The 24,422-nt window shown below is 37.6% G+C and overlaps 2 protein-coding genes across 5 annotated transcripts; both read right to left on the bottom strand.

The window, feature by feature from the left end:
* Window positions 1-165: 165 nt before the first annotated feature.
* Window positions 166-1,701, bottom strand: LOC120208980 (dormancy-associated protein homolog 3-like). Of its 3 annotated transcripts, none has more exons than XM_039208081.1 (3): window positions 1,499-1,701; window positions 1,061-1,222; window positions 166-509 (listed from the first exon to the last, which is right to left on the bottom strand). In XM_039208081.1, the coding sequence occupies exons 1-3, from the start codon at window positions 1,611-1,613 to the stop codon at window positions 403-405; spliced, it is 384 nt and encodes a 127-aa protein (XP_039064012.1). In that variant the 5' UTR covers window positions 1,614-1,701; the 3' UTR covers window positions 166-402. The 3 variants fall into 3 exon arrangements, with proteins under 3 accessions (XP_039064012.1, XP_039064013.1, XP_039064014.1); XM_039208082.1 differs by having other exon boundaries at window positions 1,077-1,222; XM_039208083.1 differs by lacking the exon at window positions 166-509 and adding an exon at window positions 605-879 and having other exon boundaries at window positions 1,077-1,222.
* Window positions 1,702-20,211: 18,510 nt separating this feature from the next.
* Window positions 20,212-24,171, bottom strand: LOC120208975 (E3 ubiquitin-protein ligase RFI2-like). 2 transcript variants are annotated; one of them, XM_039208078.1, is made up of 7 exons: window positions 23,709-24,170; window positions 22,910-23,079; window positions 22,397-22,452; window positions 21,654-21,679; window positions 21,180-21,573; window positions 20,627-20,852; window positions 20,212-20,512 (listed from the first exon to the last, which is right to left on the bottom strand). In XM_039208078.1, exons 1-7 carry the CDS (start codon window positions 23,923-23,925, stop codon window positions 20,399-20,401), a joined length of 1,203 nt encoding a protein of 400 aa, XP_039064009.1. In that variant the 5' UTR covers window positions 23,926-24,170; the 3' UTR covers window positions 20,212-20,398. The 2 variants fall into 2 exon arrangements, with proteins under 2 accessions (XP_039064009.1, XP_039064008.1); XM_039208077.1 differs by having other exon boundaries at window positions 20,212-20,852; window positions 23,709-24,171.
* Between the last annotated feature and the right edge of the window lie 251 nt (window positions 24,172-24,422).

Genomic DNA, 24,422 nt, shown 5'->3' with positions numbered 1-24,422 from the left:
TTGCCAAATGATCTTACCGTTTGAAATATAAGAATACAATGAAAGGGTACACAACAAAGGCCAAAGGGCAAGCCTGCAAGGTGTTAAGAGTGAAGGTCTTTTTTCAAGTGGGATAAATTTATTGAAATCTTAAGGAAAGGAGATGATCTTATTTACAACGAGAGAGGAAAATAAAGAAAACCGTACATTACCATCTCTACATATATTTCACAGCTCTTCAGCGCCGTCTAAACATTATCCCATGATAGAAGCTGCATAGCCAAAAAGTGCACACATTGCATTGCAGGACAAACCACGAAACTCTAACTGACATTTACACTATAAGCTTAAGCTGTAAAGACGTCGGAACTAGGCGAATATCGATTTGTCGTCAAGTAAACGATAACCGGAGAGGCTCACATCTCACACGTCGTAAGGAGGAGGAGCGCTCCGAGGTCCAACCTCGCTCCCCGGCTTCTCGTACGCATCCGATGTCGACCTTCTCCGAAACCGGAACGGCTCTCTTCCTCCTACACATTAAATAATTGAACATTCAAAGAACAAAAACATTTAATAATGGTACAACAACGACATCCAACATCAAACAAATGAAGCAGTGTCACTTGACATAAAATTCCCACATAAAATAAAACCTTAACGTGATGTGTAGTTTTGATTTTTAGCACCAAAATATGTAGATTGTTGTGACATTATACCCCACAAAATTAAACAAAGCTTTTTAACCTACTAAACGGACCAAACTGGGGCAGATATATTTCCCATAAAACTTTGTTCTTATGCATGCATTATTGTACGTCAAGGAGGGTTTTATTGTCATTTCCCAGCACTCGGACAAAATCCACGCTTGCATTCACCTAACGTTGCATTTATCTTTATCCGTTTAGCAAACATACAAAGTTATCAAATGACATAACTACCCTCCTAAAGCTCGCTTTTCTGATGACAGAAATTATTTTGACCGATTTAACCTTCCCGGTAAGCACAAATCTGGGGTTTACGAAATAAACAAGGGACAAATTCATCGATCAAAGATTTTTTTTTTTGTATACATATACTTTACCAGAAAAAGGAGATACCGGAGGAGTCGATTCGGCCGGCGAAACCGGGGGCGATCCGCTCTGGTAACGCGGCGATTTTACGATCATGATCGTACGTGTCACTTTCGTCGTTTCCTCCGACGTCGTTTCATCATTGAACGATCTCAAACTCCCGCCATCGGATTCTGATCATTTACATCGTCGAATCAAATTAAAGAAAATAAGACGACAAGTTAATAGATAATAAAACCTCAAACCGCTGACCGGAAAATAATAAAGTTATGGTTCAGTAACGATTTTTCTTTATTCGCAGCTCCTCGACAGCTCAATTCAACGCTTTCCAATCACTTTTAGTGACAATTTCCATTGCTTTTACTCATATATTAATATATAGATATAGATATATTGCCTTGTCGATGTACGGCTAAAGTAGTGAAGCGGAATGGCCTAACAAAGCGTACCCTTGGAGGAGTTAGGCCGGAGAGGGAAAGAGGATTGCTTTCGGAGCTTGCCGAGACCGTTATCGGGTCGGGGACCCGCAACGGTGTCGTCCCACAACTGGTCAAGTAGCCCCATAAAGATCAGAAGCTGAACCGGAGGTCGGGTATCTATAAGATCTCTTGTTGTTTAAAAGGGAACTCGATATCCGTAATGGCGATGAGACTGAACGGAGAGAGATATTTAACGACGAAATGAGGGGAGTTAAAACTCAAACAAGTTGGGATAAACATGGACCGTTGATCTAGATCTGAGGAGGAAAGTAATAACGTGGCAAATGGAAGCAGGCCACGTAGTTGCGGATAAGATCAGGTGGGACCAAAAGTGTCTGACATCGCTGTAATCCAAGTGAACCCAAATATAATATTAAAGAAAAGTGTTATTAAAAATATTATTAAAATATTAATATTTTCGGTAAAACTTAAAATATTATTTCTAGTGAATCTCTATTTAGTTCATTTTGTTTACAAATAAGATCAAGTTAAATAAGACGCCACTGAATTATGTTGAAATTGTTATTTTGCCTATTAAATTTTAAAAATCATAAAAATCATTATATTTCTTTAAAATGTTAGTATAAAATAATTATTTTATAGTGTCCATTTAAAAATAATATGTTAAATTTAATAATTTTTTATAATTTTTAAAAGTATAATTTTAATAATAATTTTTATATATAATTTTATAATCAATAAGACGCTTTATACTTCAAAAAATATGAAAAAAAAAGTAAAATTATCATTAGATTAGTATTTTTTTAATTAATTTTTAACTCAATCAATATAATTATTGTTATAATGCCAATTAAAACCTATATTTGAAGATGTTTAAATGTTCATTATTCTATTTATAAAAAAACATATTCATTATATCCGGTTTTATAAAGCATATATAAACCATATATGATTCTCAATAGAATATAAAGATAAAAAAAATTATTAATCTAAGGTGCTTACATGTGATAATATATATTTTGAAAACTCCCTGATAATAAATGTCCAAATATTTTACAGTTGTTAGTGTTCTAACTTGAAACCTATAAGAATAACAATCATTCATTTAACTACTAAGATCATTTGATACAGTGGCGGAACCACATATACTATAAGGTGGGCATGAAATCTAAATTTTATTTGGTTAGTTTTTAATTTTACTGATGATACTTACCTTTAAATTTTATCTGTAACCGCCCATTCAAAAAATTTATACTATAAATATCTGTGTTCACTCTCAAAAATATTTTTAAGTCTGATTTTATTCATATTAAGAATAAAACTTCAATAAATATAATATATTTGATCGTCTAATATTATATCAACTACCCCACATGATAAATCATAGATTTATCTTAAAAATAAACTTCCCAATAAATGTTACAAGTAATTATGTCATAGTCAAACAACAATAGCCTTTTAATGAAATCTCGTGAGATATTAATACATTTTATTTATGGAAAATAAATAAGTCATTTATTTTTAGCTTTTGATTTATCTTTATCCACTTGCCATCTTGTAGGGCACATCCATGGGAAAAGTCTCCGTGAGACAATTAGTTGTATGGATAAAGAAAAACGTTACTGAAAATATTATTATTTATTTAATATTTTTTATAAAAAAAATATTTAAAATATTATTATTTCTACTGAAAATGTTATTATTGGGTGTTTTACCATGTTTGTTAACATATTCAGTTGTTAGTGTTATGTATACGAGTGTATGCTGTAAATTCTAGAATAGTTCTAGAACAGTTTCTTAGCTTCTTGTTATGAGCAGTTAAGTTGTTAATGGCTTGTTGCACAGCAGTTGCAGTTTCTTCTTGCTTGTATAAATAAGCTACTCTCTAACTCATGAAAAAATCAGCTTTTCATTAATAAAGAATTACAAAGATTTCATTTCTTGTTTCTTAGATAGCTAAACTGCTATCTTATCATGGTATCTTTCGCTAATACCTGGGTGTTTTCTTCCGATGTTTCTTCTTCATTCCAGTAGTTGCACGAGATTAAGTTCTCACATTGTGTATTCCTGGCGTCATGGTTGATTTGACGGTTGATCCCGAGGATGTGTCTCCGAATGCTTCCTCCCTGAGTCCTAGAACTTCTCGAGGTATGTTTGGCATTCAACACATACCAAAGCATGACACTGTTAAACTCACTGAATCCACATATCTTCTTTGGAAGCATCAAGTGGCTTTGATAATTGATGGCTATGGGTTGTTGAGGTTCATCTCGGCCGGATCTGTTGCACCAGATGAGTTCATCACTAATGCGTCTGGACAACTTGAAGAGAATCCAGTGTTTGCAGCTCATCGCCAGCAAGATAAACTGCTTGCTTCCTGGCTTTTAACTACTGTGAGTACAGAGGTTCTGCCTCACTTGACTGGACTTACAACTGCGATGTCAATCTGGAATACTATATCTCGTCTGTTTGGTGCTCGTTCCAGTGCCAAGATTTCTTCTCTTCGACATAATCTTCATTCCCAGCGAAAGACTGGTTTGACGATTAGGGAGTATCTTGCCAAAGTCAAATCCATATGTGATTTGTTGAATGCTTCAGGTAGTGTGGTTACTGAGCAAGAACATGTTAATGTTGTGTTAGCTGGACTTACAATGGAATTTGAGTCTATTATTGCAATTGCATCACGAGAAAATTTTTCTCTTGATGTTCTTACTGAGATGTTGTTAGATTGTGAGGCTCGACAGAAGATGTTCTTGAGTGAAAACTTTTATGCAAATCTTGTTCTTCAATCTCGGGAAGGTGCTGCTGAAACTGACTCTTGTGGAACTCAGGATGTTAATACTGGGTCATCACAAGATCATTCGTCTCGTGGACAGTCGAATGGATATCGTGGTCGAGGTCGAGGGCGTAACAATAATCGTCCTCAATGCCAGTTGTGTGGCCGGTTTGGACATGTGGTCCAGAAGTGTTATCATCGTTTTGATAGAGACTACACTGGTGTGTCTGGGTCTGAGTCGATGCAACAGAATGGCTCAAAGCCCACTGGTGCTGGGAATTCTGTTAAACACCAGTAATCTGGTGGACAACCTTATGCTCACGCCGTAACCTCCATGCCTCCACCTTCATCCTTTGTTCCCACACCATTTTATTTTCCTTCGCCGTATGTTCCTGTGCACTATCTCTTTCCTGGTACTTCTCCTAGTTTTCCTTCAGATGCTTCTGGCTTATCTCATGGTTCATCGCATTCCTCTTTGACGCCTGGTTCAGCAGCCTATATTGCTACTGTCCCAACTCCCTCGGGCTCTAGCTCCTCAGTGTCTGCGGATTCTTTGTGGTACCCTGACACCGGAGCTACTCACCATGTAACGAATTATTTGTCTGGTTTTCAATCAGGTACCACCTATACTGGAGGTAGTTCCTTGCTCATGGGTAATGGTGAGGGAATTTCAATCATGCATGTAGGCCAAGGTTTTTTGAGTTCTAGTAAGAAACCTTTGATTTTACAGAATATGTTGCATGTGCCTAACATAAAGAAAAAGTTGATATCTGTTTCTCAGTTCACTCCTGATAATGGTGTGTTCATGGAGTTTCATCCCTCTGAATGTCTTGTGAAGGATGCCTGGACTCAAGCAACTCTACTTCGCGGGAGGCTCACGGATGACGGGTTGTACCAGCTACTGCCTTGTGAAGATCAGAGGTCTTCTTGTTTGGTGAATAATGTCTCGAAATCACCTGTGTCTTTGAAGTTGTGGCATCAACGTCTTGGCCATCCATCCCTTAATGTTGTTCAACGTATTTTGAAGTTGTGTAGTATTGTTTTCAATAAAACTGAAGCAGTAAATGTGTGTTCTGCTTGTATGCAAGGGAAATCGCATAAGTTTCCCTTCTGTAAATCATTGACAGAATATAATGAGCATTTTCAACTTGTTGTCTCTGATGTCTAGGGACCAGCTCCTATATGCTCCACTGACAGATTTCTTTATTATGTTTCTTTTGTTGATGTTTGTAGCCGTTATACCTGGATGTACCTCTTGAAACGTAAATCTGAGGTGGCTCAGTGCTTTATTGACTTTGCGAAATTGGTTGAAGTGCAGTTTGGATACAAAATTAAAGCTCTCCAGACTGATGGTGGTGGGGAATATCAATCACTTCAAAAGTGGTTCTCTGCCAATGGAGTGCAGCATCGTCTCTCGTGCCCTGGCACCTCGGAGCAGAATGGTAAGGCTGAGAGGAAGCATAGGCACATTGTGGAAACATGATTGACAATGTTAGCTCAGGCTTCCTTACCTCAGAAATTTTGGAGCTATGCTTTTGCTTCTGCTGTTTATCTTATCAATAGATTGCCCACACCTGTTTTGCATGGCAAGTCTCCCTTTGAAGCTCTGCATCGTGTCCTGCCAGATTATTCCTTTCTCAGGGTGTTTGGTTGTGCTTGTTATCCTTATTTGCGATTATTTAATCGTCATAAGCTGGATTTCAGGTCAAAGAAGTGCGTGTTTCTAGGATATAGCACTTCTCATAAGGGGTATAAATGTCTTGATAAATCTGGCAGAGTAATAATTTCGAGGCACGTTGTATTTGATGAAAGTGCCTTTCTTTATGCAGTGTGTAATATTTCAAATATTGCTCCAGATAATGGTGTCTCCACGGGTGTTATTCCTCTTGTCTCCCCTGTACAGACAATGCATGGTCCATTGAGTGCAATGTCTCTTTCACCAAGTGAGAACAACCAACGTGCTCCTTCATCAACGCATAATCAAAGGCATAATGCGAATAATCAAGACGTTGGGGCCACATCTCTTGCCATGATCGAGGACCAAGATGTGTATGAATTTGGTAATGCACGTGGGGCCGTCTCGTTTGAAGATATGCCAGCAGATGTGCATGGGGCCATTACTTTTGAAAATATGCCAAATCATGCCTCTCCATTGACGCACACTTCACCAATACATGTGAATAGCCAAGCGCATGAAAGAATTGGGACCACTACACCCAATTATAATATGTGTGACATGATGACCACTTCGTCCAACTCTAATGCACATGTCGTGGTTCCCATCATGGAGGACCAAGTGGTGAATTCTATTCGTTCAACGCCAGCTTATGATCATGGGACCGAACAAGCTTTATTAAATGGAAATAGTTCACGTGGTGGTCCCATTCGCTCTACAGTGCCTATATGTGCTGCTCCATTAAGTGCAAATCCAACGTGTGCGCATGGTCCTATGAGTTATTTTGTAGAGCCTATAATAAATATCACGCCTGCTTCTTCAACGCATGGTTCATTGGTTTCAACGCGTGCTCCTTTTGTAACATCCTCTATGTCGGGTTAGTGATTAATTTGCAAAGTTTCAACATTTGGTGATTTAAGTAAAATGATGGAAGAGTTCAATGACCTATTTGAGTTATTTGGTGTAGGATTGAATTATAAAGAAGGAGAATTAAGAGGGTAAAAGAGTAATTTAGTAAGTGAAATAATTAAATATTCCTTAGGGTGATTTTATAAATCACGTGGGCATTTGAGATAAACATTCCAGACTTTTCTCTTCTTCTCTTCCTTCTCCAACCGTGAAGCTTGCAAGCAAAGGTGAGTTGTCCTCTTTTGGATTAATTCTTATGAGTTAAGTATGGGTTTGGTTAATGAAGATGTAGGAAATATGATGGAGAGAAACAAGGATCCTAGAACTCAAAGAATTGCAAGTTAAGGGAGATTAAAGGTTGAGAGCCATTGAATGAAATCTTAGATTAAAGGTCATAATAAGAATTAGAAGCTGGATTTGACCCGTCATCAAGCTAATTAAGAAGTATGAGGTGATAGAATTAAAATTATAACAAGTTAGAATTTGAGTAAGATTCTTAAATTCTATATAGATGATTAGTTTTTTTAGTTTTAGAGGTATTGAATGGATAATAATTAGTTTAAGTAAGTGTATGAAAGCTAAGAGTATTAAAGGGAGTGAAATATGAATGTTTGAGCTGAAATGAGATGATTTTCGAGCTCAAAATAGGATTTCTGGGCTAGGGGAATCGGTACCCATTCAAGGGGAATCGATACCCCCTCAACGAATATGAATTTCCAGAATGCTAGAGGGGAATCGATACCTCCAGGGGGGAACCGATTCCCCCATATAAAAAAAAGAGAAAGACTAAACTATTAATTCCTTAAATTGGTAGGCTATTAAAGATTAATTTCAAGACATAAACATCTGATAATCATCTTGAAAATTATGTTTATGTAGATACTGAGCCTACACGAGTTCGGGAACAATCTACAAGTAGGATCGATCGAGGAAAAGACAAAGAAATATAGGTGAGTGCATATGCATAGCATAATTATAGAAATATACTCAATTCTAGACTTGTGATAAGTCTAGATTTTATATCTTGGTACATGATCATATTCTGTATTATGAGACATGACATGAATTCATATAAAATGCATTATATGACATGAATATGCAGGAAAAGTTATGAGCTATGTGAAAAGGTAAGAATTTACATGTCTACGCGATATAGACTACGTGAAATGTAAAAGCCCATATTATGTAGATGAGAATTATAGGTATAGTTGGCATGCCAAGGGTAGAGGGTCTACGCGGTCCTTCGGGACAAAATTCTACGCGGTCCTTCGAGAGATATATATATTCTTTGGAACATGTATGAAGTCTGGTGAGACACATATGTGATCCCTAGCATATGTATATGATTCTTAAGGAATTCTATGTGGTCCTTATGGACATTATTATATGGCACTACGGTGCAATTCTACGCGGCACTTCGGTGCATTTATATGAGCTGTGGTGATAGCATAGTGCACAACCTCACAATACTCAGATACCTTAGGTTCTCAATATAATATCATGGGCCAATAAACTCATTAATACAAATTCATGAATGTTAAAGTAATATGCTTACAGGTAAGAATAATGGTGATGTAAACTACCTTGATTAAGTATAAGTTTTCATCTCATTTCATATCATTATGACATTTTCATTACATTGCCTTGTTATTATTATTATATTGCCTCATTAAGTCGATGACTTAGCGTGTGAGTGTTTCACATGTAGGATCCGAGAAAGTAGACGAGACAGGTGAAGCAGCTTGACAACATTACTCCTGTAACCACCAGATCAGAAGCAACTTAATCAGTAGGTCATTTTGTTATGTAAATGGCAGTTGGCATGTAATTAAAGGGTTAAGTTATGTATGCTCTGAATATTTTGGTAAACTTATATTACAATATGTATATTATCGTATTTTTTTAATATAAGTTCAAATATTTTGCTATTATTGGTTAAGAGTTGTGTTTTAAAAGTCAATGTAATATCTCTGACTCATATCCGGGTCGGGTACGGGTTGGTGGTGTTACATTTAATGGTATCAGAGCTATGGTTTAGCCGATTCTAGGCATGAACCAGAGTCTATAGAGTCTTTAAATGGAATACATGCCAACAAATAGTGAGAACTTCTGATCTGGTATAGTATGAGTATGCTGTTTTGCTAATAGAACAATGTGTTTATTCTTATTAGATGTCCGGACATAATAGCTCCCGAAGTGAAGCGGGAGAAGATAGGCATGCTGAAAGCAGTAATTCACCTGTCCTGGCCAGGCAAGGTGAAGAACAGGCATCTCAAGGAGTGCCTGTGCAAGATCAAGATACGTTCTTCAGAACGTTAGACGCTATTCTGACGCGTCTTCAACCTTCTGCTCCACTAACTCAAAGAATAAATGTAGCAAAAGAGTTGAGAGGTTTAGGAGCTCCCGAATTTAAAGGAGAAGCTGAGGAAGGTCCAGTATCAGCGGATCTTTGGTTGAATGATTTGAAAATCATGTTAGATGGTTTCCACTGTTCTGAAGTGGAGAAATTAGATGGAGTTGTATCTTTATTGAGGGGTCAGGCGAGGATATGGTGGAAGAACGTCACCATGAGGATGTCAACCGACCAGTTGACTTGGTCTTTGTTTTTAGAAGAATTTAAAAACAAGTATATTGGAGATCAGTTTATCCGACAAATGAAGCAGGAGTTTATGAATTTGAAGCAGATGAGCCGCTCTGTATATGAGTATGAATGTGAGTTTAATAAGCTGAGCAGGTTTGCAGCTGAGCTTGTGCCTACTGAAAAAGATGCTTGCGAATGGTTCGTGGAGGGCTTGCGCCCTAGACTTAAAAAATTGTTGATAGTGTTGAATTTGTCCTCGTTCCAAGAGGTGATCAATCGCGCCAAGGCTCTTGAAAGAGCTCAGAATGAGAGATTCGGGGATTTTAGAGTTCAAACATCAAAGAGAACGGGTGCTTCTTCTAGCTCAGTACCATCAAAAAGGGGAAGAGACTCGGGATTTCGATCACAAGCTAGATCAGAATCAGTTGCATCGTCTTCTAGGGGAGCAAGTCAGGCAAGACCTAGACAGACGCAATCAGTGGAATCTGGTGCTGGGAGATCTACTCCGAGTCAAGGGAGACAGTGTCAGCACTGTGGGAAAAACCATTATGGGGCTTGTCGGATGGCTGCTGGGACTTGTTTTCGATGCGGAGATGCCGGACATTTTATCCGGGATTGTCCATTGATTGTTGGTGAGCCTGCACCATCTGGAAGAGTTGGTTCTTCCTCACAAAGAGGACGAGGAAGAGGCAGAGAAAGGAACCCGTCTGAATTCTCTGCTCAACCTGAAGTTCGATCCACTGCTCGGGTATACAATTTAAAGACAAGTGATGACCGTGATGATCTTGATATCATTGCAGGTACTTTTCAATTGTATGATAAATTAGTATTGGTACTGATTGATCCGGGTTCTAATTATTCTTATATTACAAGTAAGTTAGTAAAGGAGTTGAGGATTCCCTTAGAAGCTACGAGTAATGAGATTATAGTAACAACTCCGTTAGGCCATAGCGCCCGGGTGAATAAAGTCTGTAAGGGGTGTCCCATAAAGGTTCAGGGAATTGAATTCCCTGCTAATCTGATGGAATTACCCTTTGACGAGTTTGAAGTGATTCTGGGAATGGATTGGTTGTTCCGTTATTATGGAGATGTTAATTGCAGATTGAAAAAGGTAACCCTGAAAAGTCCAGGAGGAACATAGATAAGTGTGAGCAGTGAAAAGTTTAATCCCTTAGCAAATGTAATGTCAGTAATGTCAGCTAAGAAGCTATTGCTACAGGGATGTCAATGATTTCTTGCAAATGTAATAGATTTAAGAGCTATAGAGAAAGGGCTAAAGGAGATTCCAATTGTTCAAGAATTCCCTGAAGTTTTCCCGGCTGAGTTGCCAGGATTACCTCCGGATAGAGAGGTAGAATTTCAAATTGAAGTAATGCCAGGAACCGCTCCAATTGCAATGGCACCTTATCGGATGGCTCCGAAAGAATTGCAATAGTTAAAGAATCAATTGCAAGAGTTGTTAGAAAAAGGATTTATTCGACCAAGTGTGTCACCTTGGGGAGCTCCGGTGTTATTTGTTAAGAAGAATGATGGATCAATGCGTCTCTGTATTGATTATCGACAGCTTAATAAGGTGACCATCAAGAACAAGTATCCCCTTCTGCGCATTGATGACTTGTTTGATCAACTAAAAGGAGCTTCGGTATTTTCGAAGATCGATCTACGTTCGGGTTATCATCAATTGAAGATCCAGGAGAAAGATATTCCGAAGACGGCTTTCAGAACGAGATATGGTCATTATGAATTCATCGTAATGCCATTCGGAGTAACGAATGCACCTGCTGCTTTCATGGATCTCATGAACAGGATTTTTCAGCCCTATCTGGACCAGTTTGTTGTTGTCTTTATTGATGACATACTGGTTTACTCGAAGTCCATTGAAGAGCACAGCGCACATCTGAGGCTAGTTTTGTAAATTCTCAGGGATAAAAATCTCAATGCGAAATTGTCCAAATGTGAATTTTGGCTAAACAAAGTAATTTTCTTGGGGCATGTGATCTCGGCAGTTGGGATTAGAGTAGACCCTCAGAAGGTTAAAGCTATAATGGATTGGGAAGTTCCTAAGAATGTGTCTGAAGTTCGGAGTTTTCTTGGACTTGCTGGTTACTATCGAAGATTCGTTAAGAATTTTTCGATGATTGTGCTGCCCCTAACAAAGCTAATGAGAAAGAACGTACCATTTGTTTGGACTTCTGAATGTCAAGAAAGTTTCAAAGTTTTAAAGAGAATTCTGACGGAAACTCCGATATTGGTTCAACCGGAATCTGGCAAGAATTTTGTAGTATACAGTGACGCATCCCATAACGGGTTGGGGTGTGTATTAATGCAAAAAGGAAAGGTGGTAGCGTATGCATCGAGACAGTTGAAACCACATGAAAGGAATTACCCCACTCATGATTTAGAAATGGCTGCTGTAGTATTCGCTCTCAGGATTTGGCGTCATTATCTTTATGGGGAGCGTTGTTACTTATATACGGATCATAAGAGCCTGAAGTACCTGATGACTCAAAAAGAATTGGATTTGAGGCAACGTAGATGGGTAGAGTTCTTAAAGGATTATGATGTGATAATTGACTATCATCCCGGAAAGGCTAATGTGGTAGCAGATGCTTTGAGTAGAAAGACGTTTGTAGCTTTACGAGCTATGGATGCAAGATTATCTTTAACGGGAGACGGTGGTCTTTGTGCAGAATTAACCCTTAAACCAGCATAGTTGGAACGAATAGGAGAATTGCAAAGTAAAGATGAAGTGTGTTTGAAAAGAATTGAACAAGTAAAGAACAAATAGATTAAAGACTTTGAGATTAAGTCAGATGGAAATCTATATTGTAAAGGAAGAATTGTAATACTCGACAATGACGACTTGAAGAAAGAAATATTAACAGAGGCTCATTGCAGTCCGTTAACGATGCACCCGGGTGGAACCAAGATGTATATGGATTTGAAGGATCGATTTTGGTGGTCAGGGATGAAACGAAGCATCACCGAATTTGTGTCTAAGTGTTTGATATGTCAACAAGTCAAAGCCGAGCATCAAGTTCCATCAGGATTATTGCAACCGCTTTTCATTCCTCAATGGAAATGGGAAAATGTTACGATGGATTTTGTTTCGGGGTTACCCTTGACTCCGAACAAAAGAGAATCAATCTGGGTAATTGTTGATCGATTAACTAAGTCGGCGCATTTCCTTCCAGTTAGAACGGATTTCTTTATGGAAAAGTATGCAGAGCTGTATATTAGAGAAGTTATTAGATTGCATGGAGTACCTGTTTCCATAGTTTCTGATCGAGACCCTCGATTCACTTCTAAATTCTGGAAATCTTTGCATGGAGCGTTGGGGACTCGTTTAAACTTTAGTACGTCTTTTCATCCTCAGACTGATGGGCAATCAGAGAGAACTATTCAGATATTGGAAGATATGTTGAGAGCATGCGTAATGGAATTTAAAGGATCATGGGAAAAGTATTTACCGCTGGCAGAGTTCGCTTACAACAATAGTTATCAGTCTAGTATAAAGATGGCCCCATATGAAGCATTATATGGAAGAAAATGTCGTACTCCATTAAATTGGTATGAACTCAAAGACCGAAGTGTTCTTGGTCCGGATTTAATTCAAGATGTAGAACAGAAAGTTCGAGAAATTCAACATAACCTCAAAGTGGCCTCTGATCGACAAAAGTCATATTCTGATCTTAAAAGAAAGGAGATTGAATTTGAAGTTGGGGATAAAGTGTTCTTAAAGGTATCTCCATGGAAGAATGTGTTGAGGTTTGGTCGGAAAGGAAAGTTAAGTCCCCGGTTTATTGGACCATATGAGATTGTAAAAAGGGTGGGACCCGTAGCATACCAATTGACTTTACCACCAGAAATGGAAAAGATTCACAATGTATTCCATGTCTCAATGCTTCGAAGATATCGATCGGATCCCTCCCATATCGTAAATCCAGAAGAGATCGAGGTACAACCGGATATGACTTATGAGGAAGAACCGATTCAAATTTTAGCTCATGAGGTTAAGCAATTGAGGAACAAGACTATTCCATTGGTTAAAGTTTTATGGAAGAATCACAAAGTAGAGGAAGCAACATGGGAGCGTGAGGAGGATATGAGGAAGCAGTATCCCCATCTCTTTTTTTATTGAAAATTCGAGGACAAATTTTCTTAAGGGAGGGAGATTTGTAACATCCTCCATGTCGAGATAGTGATTAATTTGCAAAGTTTCAACATTTGGTGATTTAAGTAAAATGATGGAAGAGTTCAATGACCTATTTGAGTTATTTGGTGTAGGATTGAATTATAAAGAAGGAGAATTAAGAGGGCAAAAGAGTAATTTAGTAAGTGAAATAATTAAATATTCCTTAGGGTGATTTTATAAATCACGTGGGCATTTGAGATAAACATTCCAGACTTTTCTCTTCTTCTCTTCATTCTCCAACCGTGAAGCTTGCAAGCAAAGGTGAGTTGTCCTCTTTTGGATTAATTCTTATGAGTTAAGCATGGGTTTGGTTAATGAAGATGTAGGAAATATGATGGAGAGAAACAAGGATCCTAGAACTCAAAGAATTGCAAGTTAAGGGAGATTAAAGGTTGAGAGCCATTGAATGAAATCTTAGATTAAAGGTCATAATAAGAATTAGAAGCTGGATTTGACCTGTCATCAAGCTAATTAAGAAGTATGAGGTGATAGAATTAAAATTAGAACAAGTTAGAATTTGAGTAAGATTCTTAAATTCTATATGGATGATTAGTTTTTTTAGTTTTAGAGGTATTGAATGGATAATAATTAGTTTAAGTAAGTGTATGAAAGCTAAGAGTATTAAAGGGAGTGAAATATGAATGTTTGAGCTGAAATGAGATGATTTTCGAGCTCAAAATAGGATTTCGGGGCTAGGGGAATCGGTACCCATTCAAGGGGAATCGATACCCCCTCAACGAATATGAATTTCCAGAATGCTAGAGGGGAATCGATACCCCCAGGGGGGAACCAATTCCCCCATATAAAAAAAAAAGAGAAAGACTAAACTATTAATTCCTTAAATTGGTAGGCTATTAAAGATTAATTTCAAGACATAGACATCTGATAATCATCTTAAAAATTATGTTTATGTAGATACTGAGCCTACACGAGTTCGGGAACAATCTATAAGTAGGATCGATCGAGGAAAAGGCAAAGAAATATAGGTGAGTGCATATGCATAGCATAATTATAGAAATATACTCAATTCTAGACTTATGATAAGCCTAGATTTTATATCTTGGTACATGATCATATTCTGTATTATGAGACATGACATGAATTCATATAAAATGCATTATATGACATGAATATGCAGGAAAAGTTATGAGCTATGTGAAAAGGTAAGAATTTACATGTCTACGCGATATAGACTACGTGAAATGTAAAAGCCTATGTTATGTAGATGAGAACTATAGGTATAGTTGGCATGCCAAGGGTAGAGGGTCTACGCGGTCCTTCGGGACAAAATTCTACGCGGTCCTTCGGGATATATATATATTCTTTGGAACATGTGTGAAGTCTGGTGAGACACATATGTGATCCCTAGCATATGTATATGATTCTTAAGGAATTCTATGTGGTCCTTATGGATATTATTATATGGCACTACGGTGCAATTCTACGCGGCACTTCGGTGCATTTATACGAGCTGTGGTGACAGCATAGTGCACAACCTCACAATACTCAGATACCTTAGGTTCTCAATATAATATCATGGGCCAATAAACTCATTAATACAAATTCATGAATGTTAAAGTAATATGCTTACAGGTAAGAATAATGGTGATGTAAACTACCTTGATTAAGTATAAGTTTTCATCTCATTTCATATCATTATGACATTTTCATTACATTGCCTTGTTATTATTATTACATTGCCTCACTAAGTCGATGACTTAGCGTGTGAGTGTTTCACACGTAGGATCCGAGAAAGTAGACGAGACAGGTGAAGCAGCTTGACAGCATTACTCCTGCAACCACCAGATCAGAAGCAACTTAATCAGTAGGTCATTTTGTTATGTAAATGGCAGTTGGCATGTAATTAAAGGGTTAAGTTGTGTATGCTCTGAATATTTTGGTAAACTTATATTACAATATGTATATTATCGTATTTTCTTAATATAAGTTCAAATATTTTGCTATTATTGGTTAAGAGTTGTGTTTTAAAAGTCAATGTAATATCTCTGACTCATATCCGGGTCGGGTACGGGTTGGGGGTGTTACACCTTTTCATACAACCTGCCCACGTGATTCTCTTGTTCACGAGAATGATGGACAAGTTACTTTGCCTACACGTGATTCTCGGGTTATTGGAGCAGATAATGGTGATGCTCCTAGTAATTTGAGTACCACACCTATTGAAGCTATGCCATACCGTGATGATGTGCTTGGGACCACGTCTATTGGAGCAATGGCTGACCATGACAATGCGCATGGGGCCATTTCAACGGGTAACAATGCACATGGGGCTGTTTTGGTTCAGAATGTGCATCCTATGGTTACCAGGGCCAAAGATGGAATTCAAAAACCTCGTGTTCTGCATGTTGAGTATTTTGATGAAGAGCCTTAGTCCATTAAAGAAGCTATGAAGATTCCTCATTGGAAGAAAGCTGCACAGGAAGAGTTTGATGCTTTGATTGCAAACAACATGTGGTCTCTGGTTCCTCTTCCTAGAGATCGTGTACCTGTTCACTGCAAGTGGATTTTTAAGGTGAAGCGTAATGTTGATGGCTCAGTGTCTCGATACAAGGCTCGTCTTATAGCGAAGGGGTTTCTTCAACAACTATGCATTGATTTTCATGAGGTTTTTAGTCCAGTTGTGAAACCTGTAACGGTACGAGTGATTCTTACTCTTACATTGACAAGAGGTTGGTTGCTGCGTCAAGTAGATATTAATAATGCCTTTTTAAATGGGGCATTGATGGAAGAGGTTTACATGTCTCAGCCTCCTGGGTTTATGCAAGCTGGTGATGGTTTAGTTTGCAAGCTGCATAAAGCAATCTATGGCTTGAAGCAAGCTTCTCGGGCCTGGTTTGAGAGCCTTCGAGAGTACTTGGTCTCTGAAAGGTTCGTCTTGTCTAAATCCGATTCATCTTTGTTTGTTCGAAAAACTGCTAGCAGTGTTGTCTACATGCTAGTATATGTTGATGATATTATTATGACAGGAAGTGAGGCTGGTGAGGTGCAATGTGTTATTGAAAAGTTGCATGCTCGATTTTCTTTAAAAGATCTTGGCTCTCTTAATTTTTTCCTTGGCATTGAGGTGTGTTCTGATGACAATGGTCTTGTTTTGACTCAACAAAAATACATTCATGAGCTTTTGCATAAGCATGGTTTTGGTGATGTCAAGAGCCTCCATACTCCCATGGTCTCCAACTGCAAGTTATCGATTGATGCTGGTGACCCCATTGAAGATGCAGCCCAATACAGAAGCATTGTAGGAGCTCTTCAGTACATAGTAGTCACTCGACCAGATATTGCCTTTGCAGTGAACAAAGTTTGTCAGTTCATGCAGTCACCTCGAAATAGCCATTTTCAGGCTATTAAGAGGATTTTACGTTATCTTCAAGGGACAGCTGATTATGGTCTTCGGTTCACAGCATCTCCTCGCATGTCACTAACTGGTTTTGCTGATGCAGACTGGGGGTCCGATCCTGATGATAGGCGTTCCACGACTGGCTACTGCATTTTCTTTGGTGAAAATCTCATTTCATGGAGCTCACGCAAGCAGCAAGTAGTTTCTCGTTCCACAGCTGAGGCCGAGTATATGAGTGTTGCTTCTGCTGCTGCTGAAATTGTTTGGATTGAGTCATTGCTTCAGGAGTTGTGCGTGGTTCCACATGGTAAATCTACTCTGTGGTGTGATAATTCTAGCACTGTTGCGGTCTGTGCCAACCCTGTTCAGCATTCTAAGTTCAAGCATGTTGAGCTTGACTTATTTTTTGTTCGAGAAATGGTTGCTGATGGTCGTTTACAGGTTAATGAGATCCCTGCTTATGAGCAGGTAGCAGATGTTTTGATAAAGCCACTTTCTTCCCCTTCTTTTCTCAAGCACAGACATAAACTCTTGGTAACACAACTAAGAGGTCATTGAAGTAGGGTAAATGTTAATGAAGCAGCCATAAAGCTGAAGCAAGTGCTGAAGAAGTTAATGAAGCAGGGTGAATGTTAGTGTTATGTATACGAGCGTGTGCTGTAAATTCTAGAATAGTTCTAGAACAGTTTGTTAGCTTCTTGTTATGAGCAGTTAAGTTGTTAATGGCTTGTTGCACAGCAGTTGCAGTTTCTTCTTGCTTGTATAAATAAGCTACTCTCTAACTCATGAAAAAATCAGCTTTTCATTAATAAAGAATTACAAAGATTTAATTTCTTGTTTCTTAGATAGCTAAATTGCTATCTTATCATCAGTAAAGTACTATCTAAAACATTATTTTTTTCTACCTAATATGTTAATATTGGACACGTTACCGGAAATGTTAAAAAATATTAATGTTTTAGGTAAAAAAAATAATGTTTTATGTAAATTTTTTTACCAAAAATATTAAAAAATAATAACATTTTCGATAACGTCATTTCTTAATAGTATATTAAAACTATCGTACGATAAAACTTTCCACATCGGTGTCACGTGACTATGTCATCCTTTATCGAGTTCAAAAACTGGAAAGTCCGAAATACCCTTATCTTCATCCATTCGGATTCGTAAATGATTACTGTTGGAAGAAAATAGTTTGCACTGTTGAGCCACTAGTCTATAATCTTGGTAATTAGTAACCCCTCTTATATATTATATAAGTATGTGAATATGTGATTATTTAATACCTATAAACATCGATTGATGTTATATTTTATTAATCATGCACAGTTAAATCTCTGGCTTAATTATAAAATAAGTGTCTAAACTATAACATTTTTCACGAATAAGTACTCAAATTTCTTTTTTGAATGATCTAGGTGTTATTGTTATAAAAGTTTATCATTTTAGGTGTCTATGCCATAAACATCGTTAAGTTTATCCGTTAAATGATTCTTGTCACATTCTAGTAATTTTATGATTTTTATTTGAAATTAAAGAATTAAAAAATATATATTTTAAAAAAAATAAATTTTTTGAAATAACATCAAATTTTTGAAAACCTAAACCCACGCCGACTGTTGCCCTTTACCGTCAACGAAACTCAACCTTACCTCACCTCCCCCAATGATCAATAACCTTATGAAATCGCGACCAAATGACGGTCAGTCGACGTTTTGTACCTCGTGAACCCTAGGCTGAAAATCAGGACCTCAAGCGATCCTGACGATCAATCGAAGACAACTATGGTACATATGATAACTAAGAAGATGGTAGGGACTACGTCGACGGCGGTGGTCGTGACTGGCAAGGTAAACGAAAGTGGATAAGGGTTAGGAATTTGGGTTTTTTAATTTAATAAAAATTAAAGTTTTTTTATAAATATAATAATATTTTTAATTTAAAAAAGCAAAATGACATGTGACAATTAGTGGAAAAAGTTCATGGCAGTTACGGCTCGAGCACTTAAAGTGGTAACCTTTGTAACTTCAAGCACCCAGATCATTTAAAAAAAAAGTTTGGACACCTATCGTGAAAATCACTATAATTTGAGCACTTACTTTATAATTAAGAGTAAACCTGTGATTATTTCATTAATTAAGATTTTTTGTATGGATAGGTTGGGGTGGCATCTTGATCAAGCAAATTATTAAGAAATTAGGCTGGCAAGACGATCCATTCTTAATTTGTTCCATTGTTTCACCCGTCTCTGTCCAAAAAGATACCAAGTCAAATTCTTTGCCACAAACACTCAAAAGCTCTACTCAAAAAGCATGTCTTCCTTCAAATCCAATTCAAATTAAACTGCAATAATTTTCATTCACCAACACATTGAAATAATCAATCACATAAGATGGTGATGATTTTTCATGATAGGGTAAATCATGCTTTGCCCTATTATAATTGCAAGAAAAAAACATGCTGCAGTATTTTTTTTTAAATAATAGGCTTAGTTCAAAAATTAAAATAAAGTAGATGAAATTCCTTTAAATTTATTATTAAAAAACAGGGTAAATTATGCATTTAGTCGTTTAACTTTAGATTTGTTTATGTTTTGGTTAACTAACTTTAAAAAATTCTGATTTTATAATTCAACTTTTAAATTTTTGTTTTCTAGGCCGTCCAGCATTAGTCGTGTAGATCCCACCAAGGCCGACTGGTTATGCTTTTATTGAGGTGAATTTTCGTATTTTATTTTCATATAAGAAGAAGTCAATTTTCAGGTTTTAGTATTCTAAATATAAATGGACAATTGCAGTTTGAGGAACCTTGTGATGCCGAATATGCAATTCATGGTTGATATGGATGATTTGTGGTCGACGTTTTCAGGTAAGCAATCAAAGGGTCATATAAGCTTTTTGTCGCCGACGTTAACTATCGTTAACGTCGACCGATCAATTTATTATTAAATCGACAACATCAGTAGCCTAAAATTTTAGTAGAATTCTTCAGTTTTACTCACATGGAGGAGTAACATAGTCCTTGCTTAATGGTTTCCACCAAGTATGTTGGTCATTTTATCTAGGGTTTTTCCAAACGTTGAATATGTGAATTGAACATTAATGTTCAAACCGTATGCAAGTTCTAAAGCGATAGCTTAATCCAATTATACTATCCAACATTCGTTTTTTTTTCCCTTTCAAATAATTGATAATCCTCAAAGCCAAAGCCAAAGAAAAGCATTGGAGAGGAAGCCATGTCCAGCACAAACACCAAACGGCTACCAAAATGATTGTTTTCGGAGCCATACCATAGTTTTTCAGCCATGTCTCTCGAACCATACATAAACGTTTCGGTTTCATTCACGATAGGGTAGTTTTTGTTTCACCCGATAAGGGTGTAAATGAGGAAAGATAAACTACGAACGGTTTTTTTTTCATTGCGTCCTCTCCGATCCGTGCCTCTGGCGGAAGCTGCTGGATCTTACGCCGGTATCTGATTCACCGGCAGCTGATTCATGGAATGCGCTCCAACTGGATTCTCTGTCGACCTGGTTTAGTGAAAATGGAGGAAAATTGTCTCTTTCCCATGCATGGAACCGAGTTGGAGGGTTTTCCGCCTCCCGAAAGTTACGGGCGGATGGAATGAAATAGAAGCCACCCACCTGGTCAGATGACGAGGCTGCTGGTCCAGCTTGTACATGACTTCTATGACTGCTTGATCTTCGGGAGCCAGAAATAATGGGTGTCCGTATGCCTGGCGAAGTGCTAGGATGTTGTTGTTGATAGTATGCCTGGAGAGCTTGGACTCTATCACGGGCCCGAGCATTGCTACCAGGGTAAGGCGGGATAAATGAAGGAGCGACCGAACTCCCTGCTCTTGCACCAGAACTGCAGAAACAGACCACTTGAATTGAAATAATTGGCAGATAAAACACCGTCAATTCGATGATATCTATATTACGAAGAATGACCACATGTAACAAAATGTTATATTTTCTGAATGAGGTAATGAAGCAGCTGCCTTAAAAATCAATCTTTACGTTTTGTCGATGCGTATCATCTCAGCACTTTTTAGGGGAGTTATTAGTTCAAGGGAAGATATCGTAGCCGTTTTCTTACAACTGGTTGCAGAACAAAACGGTAAAACTTCTACATATTTTCTATTGTCCAGAAAACCTCAATTGCATCCCAAATATCAACTGTATTGTGGAATACCTGTGGCCGACAACAAATGGATGCATAAAAGATCCTGGTCTTGGCATATCAAGGCTACTCCTGGTGGACCTTTGACTGATGGGCGGATTTGAAGGTTGATCAGAACTACCAATTCGACTGCTTGATGTGGAGAACGGAGGGGACTGATGCTCCCAACTGTGATAATGGAGATCCATGGCAGGAAAAGCGTAAGATGTAGGCATCTCAGGCATCTCACTAGGTACTGATGGACCATTCCAGTGACCGTTGAAACTAGAACTGTCTGAAACACTTCCATTGGAATTTGAGGATGAGGGATGAATAGTTGGCCGGAAGTAAGCTACATATGGGCATGGATGAGCAGCAGATGCTGAATGCTCGGTAAAGATGGCTTGCTGTCCCAGTAACTCGTGATCTGCATTCCAGCATAGCTTATAATCAGTATATCAGTCCAGAAACCCTTTACAAACTTCAAAAAACACGGAAAAAACTTACATGAGGTTGATGAAAACTCTCCTACCCTAGGAGCAAAGAAAAAAGAGGACTTGTTAAGGAAATAATATAATTGAAACTTGAACGAGGCAAACAATATAGGAATGATTTGTGTAAAGAAATAAAAGGGAACGTTATACCACAACAGCCTTTTCAACTTAGAATAATAAGGATATTGTAACTTCCAACGAAATAAACAATGCAGTTATGCCTCGATTCTATACTCCATTAATTTAATCTCATGAAATACTTCCAGCCCAAAGACGAGTCTGGTGAATAAACCACTTACAACATTGGTAAGTCATGTGGTGCATCTCATGCCGAAAGAATTTGCATTCGACAGAGAACCATCAAGATAATTTTTCGAAGTTGGGTCACATGACATTATTTTATGACTTTAGATTGTTAGAACTGCTTCAGTTACATTCAAGCTGGTGTTATGTTTCTTTTAGTAAGGTTAAAGACAGATCACAGATCTGCTACTTGTTTTAATTTCAATGCCATTTTGCCACCCCAAATAGTAAGCAGAGGATGAATATTCTCCAACTTGTAAATCAATATTAACTAAAAAGATACCAACTTTCCACCATACTCTCTCGGCTCTCGCTCTTGCTCTTGCAGTTATTATCGCAAAGATTGCATGCAAAATATAAAAGATGGAAGACATTGATGTTAAAGAAGAGACAAAAAAAGGACCACCACATTTCAGCACTGAAAATTTGAAGCAGCAGATTAATCACGCTTACTCGAATGAAGGAAGTCGTGCTAAGCTTCCAAACGGACACCAGTGAACTCCAAATGACTACAAAAACAAAAGAAAAAAGAAAAAGCAAAATAAGTAAGCAGAAAATTATATTTCAAATGGACTCATCAGTAAGTCTAAAATGAATGCACACCAAGAGCCAAAGAGGCCAAAAGCAAATAACATGGAGACAGGATTGTGTGTAGGTTTGCAAAACTATGAATGGAGAGAGCAGTGCAACTCAAACCCTAATCTGTCAAATTCCATTGGGGCATAAATTGTTGAACTTAAGAAACCCACAGAACAACGATTGGCTCGACTTTAGCAAAAGAGATCTGGTTCATCAACTGTGAGCATCAAAACTCAAGTTTCACTCACTAGATAACCAATAAAATTGATGTTCATTTAAATTGACATGGCGTGGAGTGGAGGTTAAGGGATGAGTGATGAGATGGTTAAACCTACCAAGATGCAGAAAAGAAATAAAATTCCAAAATAAGGCGATATAAAATATTACCATTTCAGAGTAGCTTAGATCATAAAGCTCCTCGTCATGTGACAAATCATCCACATCAAATTCCGGATATGAACGGTTACCGTTGGCATAAAGCCATTGACCTTTTTCGATTTTCCTACAATTAGGGCATTGCATTGCACCCTTTATGTTGAATGCTGAGCCAATGCAATCTGGTGACAATCATTGCAACAAGTAATAATCGGTTAGAACCTTTAAAACAGATTCAAAACTATCATTTTCTCACACCGCCAACTGACCACATCAACAAAAATAACATACAATCTACTCTCAAATCCTTCAAGTTCCACAAATGTCTATGCCAGAAGTCATTTCCCCCATGCTGCAGAGCATCGAAATATTATAATACAACTGAGCAAACCCGAAGATCGCATAAACGTTTGCTTCCAACCTGATTCATTGATAAATAGTCTCTAAAAAAGACAAAAACTAATTGCATTGAAAACTTCACTCCGATCATCTAATCAGCCATAGCAATTGACAGGGATAATAAAAGGAGCAACTTATTGAAACATCAAAGCTGCATTAGATTGATCCTGGTTTAACTTATTCTTCGAGAAGCTAAATTTCATTTTAATCGTCAGCTAATAAAATAGCATAAGCAATAGAAGAAAATAAAAACTTAATCTTTATGATTTCTTCATCTGCATCATCAATCAAAACCAAAACTAAGCACACCTTATAAATCAAATGAGCAAACTCGGAGCTCAGATCTTCCCATCCCAGATTTATGAAAATTCCTCGATAAAATCAGTTCCAAAACACGACAATTTGAACTTACCCAAATGAAATTGATGTCCACATTGAAGCTTAGCCCACGATCGATCTCCATTATCAGTCACCGTTTCAAGGCAAATCGAGCATGAAACCGAACCGAAAGACTTCCCTCCATTCTCGCAATCAACACTATCGCTCCCATCAGCAGCAGCAGCAGCAGCACCTCCACCGCCGTCGTACACCACCACCGCATCTCCCTCACCTTTCCTCCCTAATCCCATAATTAAAACAACTATAAACTTATATTTAAAATCAATCCAACCCCGATATATCAAAACCTAAATTCCTAATTTTTTTTTAAAAAAAATACACCGTTTAATCAACCTCCTCCTCTTCCTCCCTTATAACGTACTCGACCTCAGATTTCAAACGGATACAATTACCAACAAAAAAAACACGTCGTCTTAAATTCGTTTCTGATTGACTAAACAAAAACATAAAAATCAGATTTTTTTCAAAGGAACTTAGAAATGGAAAATGAAAAAAAATATATTTTATATTTTGAATTTTTTAACGTTTCTTTTTCTGCGGGTCAGGATTTTTATAATGTTTTTTATTCTCTGTCTTTTCTCTTTATCCATGGGTGTTGGATAGGATTTACAAAATGACTGCTGTCTGAACAGCAATCATCGAATGGCTTGTATTCTTTTCCAATGGACTGGACTGCTTTTCATTGACATTGCTCACTGTAAATTTAATCTTTTTTTTTTATAATATT

The sequence above is a fragment of the Hibiscus syriacus genome, unplaced genomic scaffold (genome assembly GCF_006381635.1).
Source record: "Hibiscus syriacus cultivar Baekdansim isolate YM2019G1 unplaced genomic scaffold, ASM638163v2 tig00017959_pilon, whole genome shotgun sequence".
NCBI lineage: Eukaryota > Viridiplantae > Streptophyta > Magnoliopsida > Malvales > Malvaceae > Hibiscus > Hibiscus syriacus.
Note: the sequence above shows the minus strand (reverse complement) of the source record. Positions and strands in the feature narration are given on the sequence as shown.

Excerpts from the sequence above, each read along its gene's own strand:
- LOC120208975 (XM_039208077.1), bottom strand. The coding sequence starts at position 23,925 with ATGGGATTAGGGAGGAAAGGTGAGGGAGATGCGGTGGTGGTGTACGAC. Across the intron at positions 23,080-23,708 it reads TGGACATCAATTTCATTTGG|ATTGCATTGGCTCAGCATTC; the intron begins GTAAGTTCAAAT and ends GATTGTCACCAG. Across the intron at positions 21,574-21,653 it reads AGAGTTTTCATCAACCTCAT|ATCACGAGTTACTGGGACAG; the intron begins GTAAGTTTTTTC and ends GCTGGAATGCAG.
- LOC120208980 (XM_039208081.1), bottom strand. The coding sequence starts at position 1,613 with ATGGGGCTACTTGACCAGTTGTGGGACGACACCGTTGCGGGTCCCCGA. Across the intron at positions 1,223-1,498 it reads CCGGCCTAACTCCTCCAAGG|AATCCGATGGCGGGAGTTTG; the intron begins GTACGCTTTGTT and ends GTAAATGATCAG. Across the intron at positions 510-1,060 it reads TCCGGTATCTCCTTTTTCTG|GAGGAAGAGAGCCGTTCCGG; the intron begins GTAAAGTATATG and ends TTTAATGTGTAG.